The sequence below is a fragment of the Alligator sinensis genome, unplaced genomic scaffold, assembly GCF_000455745.1.
Source record: "Alligator sinensis unplaced genomic scaffold, ASM45574v1 scaffold293_1, whole genome shotgun sequence".
In the NCBI taxonomy this organism is placed as follows: Eukaryota; Metazoa; Chordata; order Crocodylia; family Alligatoridae; genus Alligator; species Alligator sinensis.
In genome coordinates this window covers 1-19,026 of record NW_005842158.1, presented here as the reverse complement: position 1 = coordinate 19,026, position 19,026 = coordinate 1, and the positions used below count along the sequence as shown (strand labels likewise).

General features: G+C 46.0%; 1 protein-coding gene across 1 annotated transcript in view; it reads right to left on the bottom strand.

The window, feature by feature from the left end:
* LOC102376036 (fibrocystin-like) overlaps positions 1–18,116 on the bottom strand; it is a gene marked incomplete at its 5' end in the record, with an annotated part of 317,838 nt that extends 299,722 nt beyond the window's left edge. Inside the window, 2 exons of the mRNA XM_025206503.1 lie at positions 12,920–13,070; positions 17,856–18,116. Coding sequence (XP_025062288.1) covers positions 12,920–13,070; positions 17,856–18,116 — 412 coding nt within the window. The remainder of the gene's footprint in view (positions 1–12,919; positions 13,071–17,855) is intronic.
* Positions 18,117–19,026: the final 910 nt, after the last annotated feature.

The window sequence follows — 19,026 nt, the reverse complement described above, 5'->3', positions numbered from 1 at the left end:
CTCCCTGTCAGACATTTCATGGCACTTGACTCAGCCTGGCATAGCTGAACCTAAAATGTTGGCTAACTCCACGCTGCCTTATAACAACATCATCTGTGTGCACGTGCATCGCTGAGCTCAGACAGGCGCAACCTAGAATATTCAGGACAAAACTGCAGCTCCGATTGCCCCCTAGTTGCAGGGTGAGGACAAAACGGCAAGGCCAAAATCCAGAAACCAGCAAGGACCAATGGGAAGTTGAATGTCAGCAAAAAAGAAGACACCGGACGGAAGAAAAGGCGTGCGGGGAGAAAAAATAAGTAAATACATAAATAGCCATCATTAAGAAGCAAAATGGCAAGCTCCGTCCCCAGCTTTGTTTGAGGAAGTGAAGTTTGCACAGCTCCACGCCGACTGTCTTTGGCTACACTCACGACTAATGAGCTCTGACATTTGAAATGTAAGTGAGCATGAGCTAACAGCTCCCAGCCCCGCACCACCCATGAAGTCAACTGGAAATATTTTGCTAAAGCTGTAGACCGGCAAACGGCCTGTTTATTGAAAAGAGGCAGCTTGCAAGAGAAAGTGTTTATAGTGGCCACTTTACCTGCCGCTTCCCTGCTCAGCGATGTCTGCTTTTCTTCAGGGGGTCTGCAGGGAACGCTGTCACCTCCTCTCCTTCTCAGTCACGAGTCTAATTGTTTGCTGTTTTTTATTAGGCCGCCTTATGATCCCTTAATGAAGTTCTTTTCTCTGCAGCGATTTACAAGGACAGATTGGAAACTCCGGTGGCGTTCTGCCGACCAGGAACGCAGGCACAGCACTTAGCCAGCGGTCGTTAAGTCCGTCTATCACCTGGCTATTAGGCATTGTGAAAACAGTATGTTTTACTGGCAATCATATAAAATTAACCCTTTCTTTAAGGAGAGAACAGAGACTCCAATGGATTCATTAGGGCACAGATACTTAATTCACTGGCTTACCTCTCCCCCCGCTCCTCCACTCCAGCAATTTACTGGTTTACATTTTATGAACTGATACCACAAGGCAATTCATTTGCCCATTACATTACATCCGGTGACTTGAGTTTAATCCCACATGGCTTTCACCCTTGCACTGGAAGGTAGAGACAAGTGAGCTGGCTATAAAACACCATGTGTCACTTGGGTGCCACATAAATAATGCAGCTGCTGCCCGAGGTACCGATTCGACAAAGCACGTGGTTGCTGTTCCTCATTACATTTAAATCGGTGGCTGAAATGCTGTCAGTGCTTTCCCATACGGATTACTGGACCCACAGGAGCAGTCCCAATGAATTCAGTGGGATGGCTATGATAGGGCAGGTTACTTTCCCATGTCGGTCGCTTAAGAGTGTGCACAGGTGTGATCACTTGAGTAAGTGATTTGCACAGGTGCTGGGCAGGCACCTCAAACTTGCCAAAAGGCATGTATGTGTTTAAGCCTTGCAGCCCCCTTATTTCGGCACAATGGGCAGATGAATTAGCTCTGCTCACTCAGAGCTAAATAGTCCAGATATAGGTGCATGAACATAGCTATACCGCTCCGTTCAGGAGACCTCCCAATCTGGAAGCAGCATACATGTGTTCACACAGCATCAGGCAGTGTCATGCGATGGCCTCTCAGCAGTGAGTTGTGGGGGACAGAAGGTCACTGCCTGGTGCTTATCCAGAGCCAGTTTTTCAAATATGGAATAAAGGCCCCATTTCAGAAAGTCCTTGGGTCACATCAGGATGGTTGTCCACCTTCTAGAAATGCACCCTTGGACTTCAGGGGGCTCCGGGCTGCCTGGGGAAGCATCCCTGCCTCGCCCACCCTTTCCATCTCCCACCCCTCTCCACCCTTCCCTATCAATAACTTCCCATTTCCCTGCAGCAGCATGGGGGTGCGGGTCATTACTCACTTGGGCTCCATAAAGAGTCAGGTATGGTGTATGGACCCAAGATCCCCAGGGACAATAGGGTGACGCTGGGAGGAATGGGGCTATAAAAGGAAGATATGAAACAGCCCACAGGTTTCAGCTGTGCATGAATAAAAACCTTGCTATTAGGCTGCAAAAGGTACAAGCAAAGGTTGGGGGGGGTGGGAATACCACCCGAAGTGCATCTCCTAAATTTCCCATCACAGCCCAAGGCCCATCCCAGCTTGAGACAGTGTGTGTGTGTGTGTGTGTGTGTGTTTGGTGGGGCGAGAGGGGGAAGGTTGATTTTAATTATCCTTTCCCCATGCACCTACCTAGCAGTCGCTTGGATGGTTTATTTATATATTTGCCTCTCCTATTTGAGCAAGGCCCCTTTTTCCCCTTTAACCTGAGCCAGACTGTCCTCCCCAATATGACCTTCATTCTTTCTTTTTTGTTTTTTTCTCTTCCCTTTTTTTTTCTTCTTCTTTCCTTTTCTTTCTCCCCCCCCTTTCCCTCCTCCTCTTCCCCTGCCTCCAGGCTATTGCCCTCATGCCAGTAACTAGATAACACACTCTATCAGAGATTTTTTAAAAAATCATTGCAAAAGCACTAGGGCTGATAGTGGCATCAATCCTCACCTGACACGGGAGAGGGTCAACCATTTATCTCTTCACATTGCCTGTGGTTACTGCAGAAGCCATCTTGGCTCTCTACATCTTAACAATCTTACAGATGGTACCTCTGTCAGCACCGATAGCATCTGCACCCCAAGACTGGCTTTTTGGTTTTATTTTTCTTTACTGGCTTTTTTTTTAAATCAAGGGACTTCACAAAGCTAGCAAGGATTAAGAGAAGACACCACTGAATCTCTCTCTAACCTGTAGCCAAGGAACACTTGATCAAATATCGAATTTAAGTAATGTGGAAAGCAAAGGGACTGGCTGAGATGCTCAAAAAATGTCATAAAAAGACAGCTTCCACCACATCCCAAGGTGTAGGTGTTGTCATTAGCAGCAATAGCATTGTCAGACAATGCAAGTGAAGACAGCGCACCATGATAAGGGGAGTTTGGGGTAAAAAAAATTGGGAAATAAACTCGACTATATTGAAGGTTGCATCAACTATGCCTGCTAGCACAGTAAAGGTGATTTGAAGCATAGCTCCTACTCTTATTTCAGAGCCATGTGTCATTATGGCTGGTTGCCACATGGGGCCAGGAGGGACTTCCTCCCCACTCCCCCACCCTGCTTCTACCTGTGTCACCCTATTTTTAAGCCTTCCTCAGAAGTGTTGGGTGTTGGTTGCATCCGAGGCTGGAAGTTTGGACCAAGGGGGTGCCAGTGCTCCTCCTGGGACTTAACCATGGATGTTCATAGCTAGAGAAACCTGCCTCTGGAGCAGGGATCATGGTCCTTGACCCAGGATCTCTTGACTGTATATTGACAACATTTTATAGAAGCAGGACCATGGAGTGCCATGGTTCCCCTGCTTTACCTGCGGCAGGTCCCAATGTTAGGACTATGTTGTATCGGGGTTGAAGGTATGCATTTAGATGGGATGGGATGGCTTAGATAGGGATGATCCTGGATAGGGGGTTGGACTAGTTAACCTCTGGAGGTCCCCTCCAGCCTGACTTCTCTATGATTCTCTAACAGATGATTTTACTGTTGATGAATGATGAGGGTCTGGGTTTGTGTCTCCTGCCTGTTTGTGTAATGCCAACACAAACAGGCGGGAGCTGGCTCGAAGTCCTCATTACTCTTTGCTAATTAAACGTTGCAGCGCTGCGCTGATGCATGAGCGCTAGCACATACCTATTAAAGCACTCCCAAGCAGATGGTTCTTTTTAGCAGCACATTATGCCCATTTTACAGATGAGCAATGTGAGATGCAGACTGACCTACAGAATATTCACAGTTGTCTACATGTGCCCAGTTTGGGGGCATCTCTAAGAAGAAGGCACATACCAAAACATGGAAATGAGGCAATGAGTAGCACCGAGTGGGACCGGGGTGAGAAAGCCTCGACTAAAACACAGTCTCCCAACTTGCCACCGACAAAAGAGTCCCCCAAAGCCAAAGTAGTCTTCCTCCTCCAGCCCTCACTGATATCTCTCATGAGAGCAGCACTGCTCCTCTAAAGAGTCCTCCTTAGGCATCTCTTTGCTTTATAAGAGCTAGGCCCTGACGGGAAAGGAAACCTGGCCTGGGGGTTAGGGAATTAACCCTGGACAGTGGGTTTGAGGCAGGACTCTACCACCGACTTGCTTTGTGACTTGGAATAAGTCATTCAGAGCCAAATCCCTCTAAAAAATGGAGGTAGACAGCTAAAATGAAATCCAGGATCAAATTTAGGCACCTCAGTCCAAGTGAAGGATTCACTAACTATGAGCTGACTGCCCAGAGGAGTTTTCTGTGAAATCCTAGGAAACATGAACTTTCATTTCTACCCAGGAGACCTTTTACAATCTTTTCTCCAATGCCTGATGAAGGGAGTTTGGGCCCAAAAACTTGCAATTAATTTTTTTTTTTTTTTTCCAAAAATCTTGTTGGTCTAATAAAAGACATCATGTCTACTACAAGTCCCAGTTGCCTTTTCCTCTAGACCAATATGGCTACAACTTGGATAGCTGATAACAGACAATGGCATCAACAACTGCAAGGTACCCAGGTTCTCATGGCAATGGGGAGCACAAATGTATTTGAGTCAGACAGAGATGAGAAGTGACTGTTCCCAGAACGGCGAAAGCTTTTTCCCATGAACACTTACTGGCTAGACGTGCCTTAATGAGAAAGTTGTCCTCCCTTCGCCTAAACTTGCTGCAGTTGCTTAGTTCAGTTTAAGAAAGTCCAGAAAGCGTTTAATTAAAATCACTTTCCATTTACCCCTCGGGTCAAACTTCCCTGTATAAACAAGGCCAGAATTGCTTCTTCCTCAGCTAAAAGAAGCCTTGGCAAAAATTTCATCAGAGGTTTGTGGACTTTAATTTTGATTTCACATTTCAAGTTATGATACCAAATACTTCCAACCTGAAGGATCACTGCTGTGGTCACGCAGATGCCTCAAATGCAAAGCATCTGGTGCTCAGAAGCACTTTGCTATGGATGTGCCAAGTTCACGTGCGTTGCAAATACATGCAGACCAAAGACACCTCCCGTCGTGGAAGTGTCGACATGTGCGAGAAGGCCGAGGAGAGAACAGGCACACTTCGTTCTTCTGAAGCATCTTTTATCTAAGGATCTCAAAAGCAGCTTGCAAAGATTAACCAGTAAATGTACCACCTCCCTTTCCCCCACTGAGGTTGGGAAGGGGTATACTTATGCACTTCATCCAGCAATGAAATGCAGCCACCTCTGGGGTGGAGGGTAGCAGCTGCTCAGTAGGATAAAGCCAGCACCACACAACAAGCAGGATACTTAGTGAAGAGCATATTCACCTGAAACTGCAAGTCGAAATGTAGACAAACACCATGCAGTAACATAAATCCAGAGTTTGAGCAGGGCACCTGATTTAAAAGACCTCCTCTCATGAAATCAGTCTTGCTTGGTACCAGAGCTAAGCTTGATACAGGACTGGGTGGGGAAATGGGTATAAAATTCCTGCAGCTTTACACTGCCTTTGCTCAATTGTGAGGCCCACCTAAGACAAGGAACATAAAACGGCAAGGGCAGAGGGAGATAATCATTTGTATACCCACATTTAAATTTGCAATCATTTCCTGATCATTATTCTACAGGGAGCCAGTAGTTGCATTTAGATCGCTTAACTTCTCAATATAAAAAGATGTTTGAACTTGTTTTTTGTTTTTTTTGGGGGGGTAGGGAGGGGGAGGATTGAGAAGCTCTAATATCCCCATGCTTGAAACAGTTGGAGGAGCGCTTTGAAACACTATGGCTAGGGACAGACATTGCACATAAACCGGTTTAAATGATCTCAACCTGGAACAGAACAGACATTCAGTGCACATAAACTAGTGTGAAAACGGCTGGAACTGGTTTGAGATAAACCTGGTTGAATGTAGTATCCGACCTAACAGATTTGGGTCAAACCAGTGTATGCAATGTCTGCCCCAGACCTACAGGGAGAAAGCTCTTGAGCTTCCACTCCAGTTCCCCTGATCTAAATGAAGTTACAAAGGGCTCCAAAAGCTACTGGCATCTCTTTTCCCATCCCCATGGCTCTCTCCCAAATAGCGCAGTCTCCAAAGAAGCACGTGGGGTGGAGAGAGCAGGTAAGTAGCCCGAAAACAAAGCCAGCAGGTAGCAGATGTTGGGTCTGGAGAGCCAATGCCCAGTATCAAATGAATGGGAGGTGAGCAGTTAGTTCTCCTAGCTAGCTATGCAGCACGCAAGAGCTTTGCTTTTACCTCTGCTTTATATGAACAAGCTAAGAAACTGCAGCCCCTTGACTTTCTACGCAGCTATTTAAATCTCGAGTCCTGCCCATAACATCATCTTTAAGAATAAGCTTGAAAAAAAAAAAAGCCCCGCACATGCAAGCACAACTGTAATTCAGGATAGCATTTTTATCTAGCATGTTATTTTTTATTAGCCTTCTCTTCTTTAATGGCATCCCCTCGAGGGTTGGGCTGGAGGAAATGAGCTTCTGTACCAGTTAGGTTTTCCTACAATTGACTTACTATACATGGCATCTGCCCTGCAACGTACATTATACTGCCCATCTGGGCCAGAGAAGGAGGGGAGCCGGTACAAGGAAAACACTGCTCAAACAGCATGTCTGCATGATGATTAGATCTGGTCCAGTGATCTGGAATAATAATCTGAAGGCTCACTAAGCATAATAGGTTCAGAGACACCCAAGCCTGGTCAAATCTTCCCATGAGCATCTTCTCCTTGTGTTATCAGCATGTTTTACACATCTCATCAGTGTCACAGCAGCTGACATCTCATTATGCACCAGAGGTGGAAGTGGACAGGTAGTGACTGAGCATCCGAACTTTTTTTTTTTTTTATTCATATCTCCCCATTACCCAGGGCACCGTGAAGCGGCAAGCTAATTAAGTCCTGTGGGATAGACAATCAGGGCTGTTTCTTACTTAAGTAGGCTAAATTACATTATACACAGATTCAAAAATAACATTCACCGTTCTTCCTCGGTTAATAATAGCGCGCGTTACAAATGTTAATGATTCCAAATGCAATGCAGGGCAGCGCCTGGGTCCCTCGCGTGCATGGCCTAATTAAGTCATAAGGCGGCATGTATGTCAAACCATACAGGTGAGCAGAGGTCGGGAATAAGCTGACTCTTTCTTAAAACCCTCGCCCCATCCTCCTGGGGACTTGCAGACACAGGCCTGGACTTAGTGACTGTATCTCAACTCTATCACACACCATGCCAGCATAGAAAAACTGACACCTGGGCAGACTTTCTCAACACTGTTCTCAATGGTGACAGAGAGAGAACAAGGAGCGATGGTTTCAAGTTGCAGCAAGGGAAGTTTTGGTTGGATATTAGGAATTTTTTTTTTCACCAGGAGGGTGGTGAAGCACAGGAATGGGATACCCAGAGATGTGTTGCAATCTCCATTCTTGGAGGTTTTTTAATTCCTGGGTGGACAATGCCTTGGCTGGGATGATGTAGTTGGGGCTGGTCCTACTTTCAGCAGGGGGTTGGACTAGATGTGACCTCCTGAGGTGCCTTCCAACCCTCATTTTCTATGATTAAATGATTCTAACAGCTGAATAAAACCCAAGACTGGGTCCTTGTTTTGCAACCAGCTTGGAGACCCCTAAATCAGGCTCCACTGAATTAAATAGAGCATTGCAAAGTCACGGGGATCCATCCATAGGAAACAATCTGCAAGGCTTTTACAAATTGGATTTAAGAGTTTATGTCCAGATAAAATAAACTTTTTTTTTTTCACCAATGCAACCACCTCATGCATGTAATGGGGATTTACACACATCCATAGGGAGAAACTCTGTCCACGGTATTGCTATCCTTGCAGTGCCCTATGCTAGCAAAAAGGCCTCAGCTTTTGTGGATTTTGCAGCTTCTCACATGTTATTCCCATCCGTGCAGAACAGCATGGAAGGGTTGTAGGGAACAGCAGGGTTTCCTACAGAGTTATGGGCACAACATAGGGCAGAAGATAGCTGTCCAGCAAAAAAAACGGACCCAGAGGATACAGCTGGAGCAGCCATGCTGAATTCCTGGAAGAATCACGTTGGCCACATTGTGCTCGTTCTGCTGAAGTCAATGCAGAGGTAAAAGGAAATTCTTGAGCTGGTTGAGGAAGCCTGTGGCTAATGCTTTGTGGTGCCACGTCTGAGAACCAAGTACAGTTTCCACTCCTGGTTTCCCTTTCCACTTCTCAAAAAGGGCCAACGGTGGCAGGAGGAATCTCTTCCTCGCTTGCTTTACTTTGGATCCCTTGGGGCCCTATCTTGACTTCCCCTTTGATCAGTCTTCCTCTACCTGAGCCATTTGAAGCACGGCTGCTCCAAGGATCTGAGGAGCATGGGTCCCCCTGGCTCATGAGGACCAGGCTCCTATGACTGCAGGTGCCATGTCATCGTGCTCACAAACTTATCAAGGCCCACCTTAAAATCAGTTTGCACTGCTCCCCATGAGAAGGCTATTTCACAACCGCCCTGCAAAGACAGCAGAGCAAGGACAAAGCAAAGGCAGTCCCTGTCCCAAAGAGTTTGCCGTCCCTCTTTGGTTCCCTCTGTCTTCCCACAACAAGTCCAAGCCTCTTGCACTCAGCTTCAAGTCCCCTCTCAGCCCTGCCCTTCCACAACTAGCTCCTCTTGTCTAATCTTGCGATGCTTTCCCAACGTCTCCTCCGCACCACTTATGAAATGCTTGCCTCATTCATTCCTCGACGAGCTGCCCCATGCTGCCTTTGCTGCTTGCAATGCCTTCCTGGAGATGCCCTGACACCAGAGGCTCTTCAGTTCTTTGCCCGAAAAGCTCCCTAAGCATCTACAGTGTTGTCCCTCCTCATATGTAGACATGCCACAGTCTTGGCAGTGTGGAGCAACTCCGTGCCTCGCTCACAGAGAGAAAGCAAAAGTTAGCACGACTCTCTCACCGAGCGGTTAAAGTGGGGCGCATCCTTTGTTCCAGCCCCTGGTGTGGTTATGCATTTTACCCTCCGAACTAGCAAGGGCAGGACTCTTCTCTCTCCTATGAGTGCCCAAGACACTTGAGTCCTGCCTATGTCTCTGTTTCTACCTTTCTCCCCTCCCTCTCCCTGTTGCTGGTCTACTGAATCTTGAACTATTTTCTGCAGTCTGGAACAGCTTCAAACACAAGGGGTGCAGATTGCCACTCAAAAACAGCCCAGAGCAGCCCCGAACATGGGGATTTAGGAAATGACAGCTTGGTTCTGAATCCAGGTAACCCACACCCTCGAACCACAGAGCTACAATACCAACTGGGCACAGCACCATCAACACCTCGTCCTCCTCCTGTAGTCAAGACTTAAAAGGAATAAGCAACCCCTATCCCATGTTTGAAATGAAGGCTGCAGGCACCAACGTTAGGCAAGGAGTCTAAGCCAGGGATCCAGAGTGGATGAGCCACCTCCTTGCAGTCCTAAACCTGGCACCCAAACTCCAAAGGGAGGGGAAGGAGTGTAAGACCCTGCCCTCAGTGCTACGCCACTGGCTACACAGCCCTTGTTCTGCCTGCAGGATGCTTTCCATGCCACACTGAGATGCTTTTTTCCTTATACTTTGTCCAGGAAGCCTAGCACAGGATTTAGGCAGACAAGGTTCTTTGGGTAAATCCGATATCTTTTATTAGACCAACTCAAACAGTTGGAAAAATTAGTCTTTGCAAGCTTTCGGGTACAAATACCCTTCATCCGACTGAGGAAGCTTCTGCAGTTGGTTCTGTGATTCAAGAGTCAATGACTCTTCAATTTACATCTTCACTGACTGGCTTTCTTGCATGCATACCAGCCTCTGGCTTCCTTACTATTCATTCCTTCCAGGAGGAGCACACACACCGACTGCAGATGCTTCCTCAGCCTGACAAAGGGTATTTGTACCCAAAAGCTTGCAAAGAAGAATGTTGCCAACTGTTGGAGTTGGTCTAATAAAAGATATCAGATTCACCCAAAGGAGCTTGTCTGCCAATGTCCTTAGACCAACAGGGCTACAACCTATACCCCTAGCACAGGATTTGAGAGTCCAGCTCCACCAACCAGCTTCCCAAATCCCATTTTGGATTGGTTTCTAAATGATTCAGTCAAGGTTGCATGGGAAGGATTGGAGCTGAGCTCTCTGCTTGTGCCCTAACTGCTGGCCTATGTTTCCTCACTAACATTAACAGCCATTGTAACTACAGGCTCCTTATCGTCATTGCTCACACTCTCACCACCACCCTACTCCCTTGTCACAAGGAGCTGCTGCAGCTTGCCACAAATGAAATTCAAAGCCTTTTGGGGTAGGGGCTGTCTCTTACTTTGTGTCTGCTCAACACAAACCTGTTCATAATTTGGGCATATAGACATTCCCTCAATACAAAGAGCAAATAGTAATTATAGCCCACCCAATATTGAGCTGGAGCATATCAGTCGGGCTACAGCCCTATGGAGCTACATCAACTGACAGCAGCTGAGGATCAGGGCACACATCCGTGCAGCGCTTTGGGGACCTTCGATGAAAAGGGTGATACAAGTGCAAGGTGTTAGTGTAGAAGTGATGGCATCCCATGACTTCCACAGCAGCTCGGCTGCTTGCTAATAGTTCCTTTATCCCCATGCGCAGGATGCTAATAATACTTTCCACTGTCTGGTACTGATGCTGGGGAGCATTATTTCCAATGGAAAGGTAAGGCTAGTTCACACAACATGATTTAAACCTCTACAGTGAAGCACGCATATGCTGCGCTGACCCATAAATCTTACCAGGGCGCTGTCAGCTAGGAAGGGACCCAAATTGAAACCATTTATCTGAATTCCCCACCCAGTCACCCCCGCAGTCCCTCCCGATTTGGGGCATAACAGAGGCCTGATTCCAGATGGCCTGTGGTTTCATTAAGCAGAACCAAAACCCAAACGATGAGGCTTTGCAAAGCCAAAAGCCTCCCTAGTTTTGCACAGCCCCCTTTCCCTTCCCCTAAGTTTTCTGAAGTCCCCAAGGGTTTGAATAGGTTTTCATTGTGCTGCGCGGCACGGCTTCCAGCGGAGACACAACTCAGGTCACTCACCATCCCAAAAAGCACAGACTTCCAGTACTCAAGCTAGCACACAATCTCCTCACCAGGATTGCAGGATTTCTGAAATGCAGCCGATTCCTGCCAGTAGCAGGCGGGAGCTCACAGACGCCACAACCGGCACTTTATGGGGCTGTTGGGAATACTCCGAGCATTTCATTTGGGGGGGAAATAGAATAAAAGCAGCTGCATTTTGGCCTGAAGAGGTCTCTCTTTTGGCCCCGCTGCAACGTTTAACTAAAACGTCTCCCCTTAGCTATGCACACTCCTGATAGCCCAGCCACCGACGCTGCTTAACAAAGGAGGAAATACATGAACAGGGGCTCCTAGAAAAGGAGAGGAAGCCAGGAAATGTGCAAGCGGGCCGCACCGGCAGGGAAAGAAATGTTCCATTTAGCCTGCGAGAAGCCAGGGTTGTGGGCTCTAGAAACAACCCAATTAAACAATATCTTAAAGAGAAGTGATTGCACATCGGCTGCAACATGTTTCATTCATTCAGGAGGAACCAGGGCAGCTCTACACCAAAAGCAGAAGGGCCGACAGAGTAAAGACTTCTGTCTGGTGCTTTAAAACAGAAAGGGATTGCTGGGCCAGGGGATAGCCAGGTCTGGGATTGCTGCACCTACTGCTGAGATGGAGCGCATCTCTGAAGTGGTCCACTGCAAGTGGGAAAATTGCAGCCTAGGACAACACACTTAACAATTCCCGTGAAATCTTTTTAAGATCATTTTAAGATCAACAGAAGAGCAAGCACAGGCCTGGAGTTTTCTAGGTCTCATCAGTGCTTAGTAGATTGCCTGATAATCAGATTATCGACCTCACCAAGAGAAAGGGCAGAACTGATTCTGCTGAGCGGGGTTAGGCATTTGACTTCTCTCATGCCGGTTTAGCACAGCAATAATGCCACCGGCTTCAAAAGAGTTACTCCTGAGTTACAGCAGTGCACGGGAGGAGAGGATCAGCCCCAGAGAGTTGAAGACGCTTGGATGTCGAAGCACTCCCCACATCCACGAGGATAGCAGCTTCTAATAACAGTCAGATACCTCGGCACTCCCACGCAGTCTGTTTTGGAGATTATGAGCAAGTAACCTTTGGCATGACAGCGGGGTCAAAGAAATGTTTTATGTCCGCTAAATCTTCTACCCCACTTTCACTACCGCTGTGCCAGCGAGACTTCATTTCATGTGCGGAGCTGAGCTCGGCTGCAGCTGAGATGCTTTGAAGGGAGATCATCGCAAGTTTGCAACTGCAATTCTGAGATCAAGTTTTTACAAGCTGTTCAGTGGGAAACAAATGCCGTTGCTGGATTATTGCACACGCATAGGCGCACGCGTTCTGCCCGTCTCTCCCTTGCACCGTCACAGTCCTATTTTATGTACAACGAGCAAACACATCCAGAGTCAGACTCTTTCAAATAAAACTAGTGCTGCATGTACTCTCACAAGGTGACTTAAAACTCCTGGTCTCGCAAGCAGCCTCTTTGATCGAGGGGATAGATATAAAGAAACGGTGCTTTGGAATAGAGCTAGCATTTGTACATAAAAAGGGAGTTTGGGTGGGGGGGGAGGAAAATGCATAAACTCCGAAGGAAGTTAAAGGAAATGAGGCAGCCTTCATTTCTATTTGATAAAATATACGATTAGCCATAGTTAACCATTAATTCAGCAGCTGTGCATTCGAACCGCTATTCAAAGTTGGAGAGCATTTAATATTATAGATTACTGCTGCTCAGCCCAAATTGTTTTCCCCCCCCACCCTTTAAATGTACACAATATTACAAATTTAATTTTAAGCTGTTTGAATCAGTCTGTAAAAAAGATTTGATTATACCTGAGTGTTCTGGCCCCAGCTTTTCCGTATCTCAGTAATCTTGGCGGTAATTGGCTGATTAGCTCCCTCACACTCCATCTCTGCCTCAGTTTCCATGGTAATGTTACAGGAGCTATTATAGATGAGAACTTCATCTCTTTCCACTTTAGGGCTGAAACGAGAAGGGAGGTTAAATGGGGTGTCATCAATCTTAATGAAATGCAATTATTTTTACTCTTATTAATCATTGCGAGCCATTAGCTTGTGGCAACTCCTGGCCACCATTTGTCAAACTTTGCAAATTTCGGTAATTTTGTTTCCATTCTTGTATTGTTTATTTGTTTTTCCTCCCTTTATCTGCAAACACTCCCGATGAAAATACACGCAGTAAATATCTCTCAGTGATGCCGTTCTGCTTCCCCAAACTGTTACAAATGGGCAGCAAATGCTGTTCCAGGATGAAGACGGGGGGAAAACAGGGCAGACAATGACTAGGGAATAGCCGTGTCTAGAGTCTGAGATGGACGCACACCCTGAGTGGGGTTTCTTGGGTTGGTTTTTGTTTTTTTTTTCCTTTCCCTTTTTCCCCTTCTCCTCTCTTATTCACACTTAGCAATGGGAAATGAATAACTTGCAACTCCCTTAGGGCACGCGGAGAAATTGGAAAAACCACACAACTGGCTAACTGGTCCCTAATTCCAACTGTGAAAAAATGAGCTCATTTAAGGGTTCCAATTCCTGCTACCCAGCTGATTGCAATGATGCTTTGTTGCTGGCATTGGAACATTAACTTAGTAAATTAATTAAACTTACTTAACAGCCCAGACTAAGCAGATTCGATATATGTGCCAGTTATACTAGCAGACACTCGCTCTAAGCTGTAAAGGCTCCTCTCGCATAGAGAGCAGAAGTAAGAGAAGAGGTATTAGGAAGAGGTGCTCTTGCAGGGTGCTGCTGCTGACAGCTGCTCACTTTGTTAGCCTTTTAGTAGAGGGAGCTGTAGGGGTGTAACCCAAAGTCCCTTGAAATCAATGGCAGACAAGGTTCTCTGGGTAAATCTGATATCTTTTATTAGTCCAACTCAAATCATTGGGGAAAAAATGCTTCTTTGCAAGCTTGCAGGTATAAATACCTGAAAACAACCGCGAGCTTGCAAAGAAGAATTTTTCCAACTGTTGGAGTTGGTCTAATAAAAGGTATCGGAGTTACCCAAAGAACCCTGTCTGCCGATGTCCTTAGACCAACCCGGCTACAAGCTATATCCTTGATATCAATGGGACACTTTCCAAATTAACTCAGCATGATTTGTATCGGGCCCGTGACATATAATGCCCATTTGTATTTATTATGAAGGCCGTTTGCATTTCTTTCCCTCCCCACACATTTCCCTTCAAAAACCCCATGGATTTGCTTGGTGTAGGAATGTAGTTCTGATGCTAGGAAACTAAAAGCCCCTGTTTATCCACAGACCCATTGCATCCCAGCCAGATATGTAGCAACTGCTCCCTTAATGGTCCTGGCCACCAGCTAAATCTAAAGCAAAGGACAGTCTTCTTCTATCACTTGTGCAAGCAACAGATAAAACAGCTTGGTCCCTGGGCCCTTTTCTGCACTACCCTCCTCACACCCTTTGTAGCCATTTACACCTGTATAAAATGGGTGCTACCGTTTGATTCAGTGTGGAACAAGGTAAGACGGCAGTGGAGAATCAAGCCTGTTTAACCGGTGCCAATTGTGACGCTGGATTGTGCACTTATATGATGAAAGCCTGAAAAGGCATTAAGTTACAGTCAGGCAGACTCCGCTCTGAATGTGTCCCACTCCTCTAACCAGGCAGGTAAGGACAGATTTCCAAATGGCACCTAAAAACGCAGAGACGGGATTCTCCAAAGTCTTTGAGGACCTCCGAACGCAGGCTAAATGGGATTTTCAATAGCATCTAAGAAAGTTGTGCCTCTGAGTACCATTGAAGGCAGCCAATTGGAGGATCTGGCCCTCAAAACTTTTTCGGGGGGGAGGGAACCTGCCAAATGGATGAACCTAGAGCTTTCAAACCAAGCCGAGCGCTCTACTCGGCTTTACGAATAAATAGCTGCCGTTTTCACAATGCTTTCAGAGGGTGTTTGTTTTACTGCCATTCTCTTTTAGCACAATAGGAGGTGCGGGACAGAAAGCAGCTGAGTTAACAAAACATCATCACAAGTATCCGTTCTGTTTTAACGGTGGGTTTTTATTGATATATTTAAATGAACCTTTCCCTCCACTGTATCAATAATCAAAAGCCAGCCGTAGGGAACTATGCTAGCTTTTGATATCAACACTTTGAGAACTATTCTCGTCCTGCACGGTAATTCAGTGGGTAACGTTCAAAGCTGCTTCATGTGTTTTCTGCTGTAAGGAAATGCTGCATCCTTCAAATAATGCACATGTTTATAGCCTAAGATATATCCATATCTTCCTATAAATAGAGTCAGTCTGATAGGCTTTGCATGGAAACCAGGGGAGATCTCTCTGCTGACAACAGCAATCAGACCCAGGAAATTAATGTGTTGTCTTTGAAGTTAAAGGATCCAGTCAGTAGAGTCCCCTAACATCTACAAGGTCCCTACTTGGGGACCCTACTTTTATGAATCCCGACCCTACTTTTATGAATCTATGAACTGCATCTGAAGCTGTCAGTTTTTTCCTGGGCACAGAAACTCTGGAAAGTTATTAGCAAACTGGAGATTGTAGAGAAGTGAAGCAAAGGAACAACTGATTTTAGGACCCACCAACTGGAACCACTACTGTATTTTTCATTTGCTCGTACTGAAGTTGGAATTAAAATTAAGCATTTAATACGGAGCAGGGGGTTGGACTCGATGACCTGCTGAGGTCCCTTTTGACCCTGAAAATCTATGAAATCTATGAAATACCTGAGTCCTGAATGCCTGGTCACAACAGAGCAAATCAGGAAAAGCTCCATTACTAGACTGCATGGGCGAATGACCAGAAAGGAAGGCAAACAATTAGAGCTGGGAAAGAAACTGTTTTCCTATTCTGCAAAAAAGTTTTGAGATTCTGATTTTTTTTTTCCTCTTTGTGAATCTAGGGGAAAAAAGCTGAATTTTGAGAAATTCCATGAAACAGTACTTTTGTAATAGTTTTGTTTATATCTATTCAATAATTTCAAAGGATTTAATTCCCATCTTGAGCATTATTTTATCTTTTTATTTTTTTTAGATTAAATTCACTAACATTTCAGGACGAAGGTCTCTTTTGGAAACAAATTCTTTTTTATTAGTTTGGATAACATCAAAATGGGTCACACTCTGACAGCGATTTATTAGAACCAATCCCTTCCCTAGTTTCAGTTTCAAGGAATCAGAATTTCCTGGTGAAAAATCATTTCATCAGAAAAGACCTGACCTGTTCTTATAACAATCCCCAATATGAGCAGAGGGTAAATACTGCAGGGAGATGGCATTTTTAGCATATTAAAAGGATCAGCAAAGTTGGTGAAATGGGAAAGGAAAAAAAAAAAAGGAGGGAGCACTTTCAGACTGAGGACTGGTTTCCCCACAGTGGAAATAATAGAGTTTGCATTATGAGACTGGTGGGGGAAAGCAACAGGAAACAACTAGTTTGGTAAGGAGATGGACTGATGACTTCCAAGGCATTTTATCTCCCTCTCTCCCAGTCTCCCTGAGTTTCATGGGTCAAATATTGAAGTGTCCGTGCAGTCCACATTGTTTGGAAAGGGGCCTGCAGCGTAAATAGAAAAAAGTAAGCAACGGGACATATCCTCAATTGATGTATATGAGGATAGCTCCAGGATCTGACCTAATAAACTTGCTTCGCTTCTCCCCGATGCCTGCTTTCTATGAATGTAAGTCAGCGGACTCCAGCAAAGATGCTGAGAGTCACAGTGATGTGCGGAAAAATGGAGATTCAACGCCTTGCAAGCTCAAACCGGGCTAGCTTCACAGTTTCTGGCATTGAAAGAAAAAAAAAAAAGAAGTTTGACTGCCTCTAGTTTTGCCCTCCTTGCTCAGATCATACTGGAGTGCTTGCTTCTCTCACCGCAGGGCATCAGTAATCATTGATTAATTAGTATTTCACAATAGGAGATGACAGAGCCAGGTCTTCGGCGTCAAATCGGGGTAGCTCTGCGGAAGTTGTCTGAACCATGCTAATTTACATCAGCTGAGAATTTGCCCCGAGTCTCCTGAAAACCTTGGACCACCCATTGTGATCCTGCTCTGATTTTCTATTTGTTTAGAAAGGAGGACCCGGGGTGGGGGGGGGAACAAATTGGAAAGTTTTATTCTTTTGTTTGTTCCTTTCCACCAAGCCTCCCCCTCCTCCCCAACCTTTTAGAGCTGAATTCCCCATAGGTGTAAACAGGAACAGCTCCATTAAAATCAATGCAGTGGTACCAATTTATCTCAGCAGATGATTTGGCCCTGAAAGGTACTTTGCTTGTCTGTGCACCTTCGTTGAGTAAACCTACAGCCCGCTGGATTTCTCTGCAACTTTTATTCGTGGCTGTTTGGAGATGGGAAGTATGTGCTGAGGGCAGGGGGAGGGGAAGAATCCTTCTGTTTTTCATAATGACTAATCTTTTTCCCCATTGGCATCCACCAGATGTTGCTTTGGATGGGAAGATAAATATTAAAACCTAAGAAGGAACAAAGCGGGCTGTTTACTAGATGGATTTTCCAATGTTTCTCGAACACTTTAAGAGACAAGGAGGAGATGCTCTGATATGTGTACCGAACGGATTTCACAACCCAACGGAGCTCTCTAGCGGTCTGCAGGCCCCATCGCTGTGCTATCACCAGCCTGGGGGACAGACAGCTACCTTCCCCTAAGCCTATAATCAGATGGGGTTCAATTCTGCAAAGGGATGATTGACGCCGAAAACATAGCAAGCAGAAGCATGCCCACTCAAGAGGGGGAAAGAGCTGCGACCAACCTGAAAAAGAGGCCAGTAAAATAGGGTAGGGAGGAGTCGCTGGTTGTCTGGTCCCATGGAAGAATGTCATCATCGCATAAATATATGTACGGTGCAGGCCCAGTCACACTGTCCGTGCCCACTGTAACACGGATGTCGCATTTAATATACGTGGCCCCAGTTTCTTGACAGTCTTCGGAAGAGTGTTTCAGGCTGCAGAGAATAGCCAAGGAGGCTGCAAAGACAGGAGACAAAAAACAGCAAGAGAGAGAGAGACATCCACTTGTATAAGCATTTGCACTAATGCATATTAGACTGTGATGCTGCACCGCTGAAGTCAATGCTAGCTGGGCTACCAGCTTCCTTAGCAGCAAGGCTTTAAATTCCCCAGTCTCCCACTATTTTTCCAACTATTTGAGTTGGTCTAATAAAAGATATCGGATTTTCCTTGTCTGCTTATATCCTTAGACCAATACCCATATGCCAGTCTCCCAGTAGCACAGGAGTGGCCAACCTGCTGCACGCATATCCCAAGTGGCATGGGGAGCTCCTGTGTGTGGCACACGGCGGATGAGAGAGGGATGGGGGCAGCACAGGGGAAGATAGGGCCGGGAGCCAAAAACAGAGTAGCAGATTGGGCAGGGAGCACAGGCAGGAAGCAAAAAGCAGAGCTGTTGATCATGCAGGGGAAGGGAAGTGGCACTCAGGGGTGGCATGGGGTGAATTTGTGGCATGCCTGCCAAAACAATTGGCCCCCGCTGAACTAGGAACACCAACTCTCCGCCCCTCGGGATCCATTTGCGGGTCCATTTGTAACTCTTTCGGTTGGGTTTGACTCACTTGGCACCTGCAAAGATATATGACCTCTTGTGCAATAACTAGCCAGACGATCTCATCCCCTTAGACTAAAACGACCCCTTGTGCGAGATGAGGGCAGGATGGGATTAGCTAAGGGGCTGGGCACAATTGCTGGCTAGAGGAGAAGGAGCACTGTCTGCTACAGCCCAGCAAAACAATACACTGCATTGTTTCATTGCAAGGGAATGGCCTTCAACGCCTCGTTCCTCAATGCTCCACGAAGACAGCGTCCTGTTCAATATGTGGAAAGGAGGCTGAATGGATAAAGGGGGCTCGTGAAATTATCTGCTCCTTTTCTAAAAAATGTCAGTGTAGCCCCAGGATGAGTGGAGTC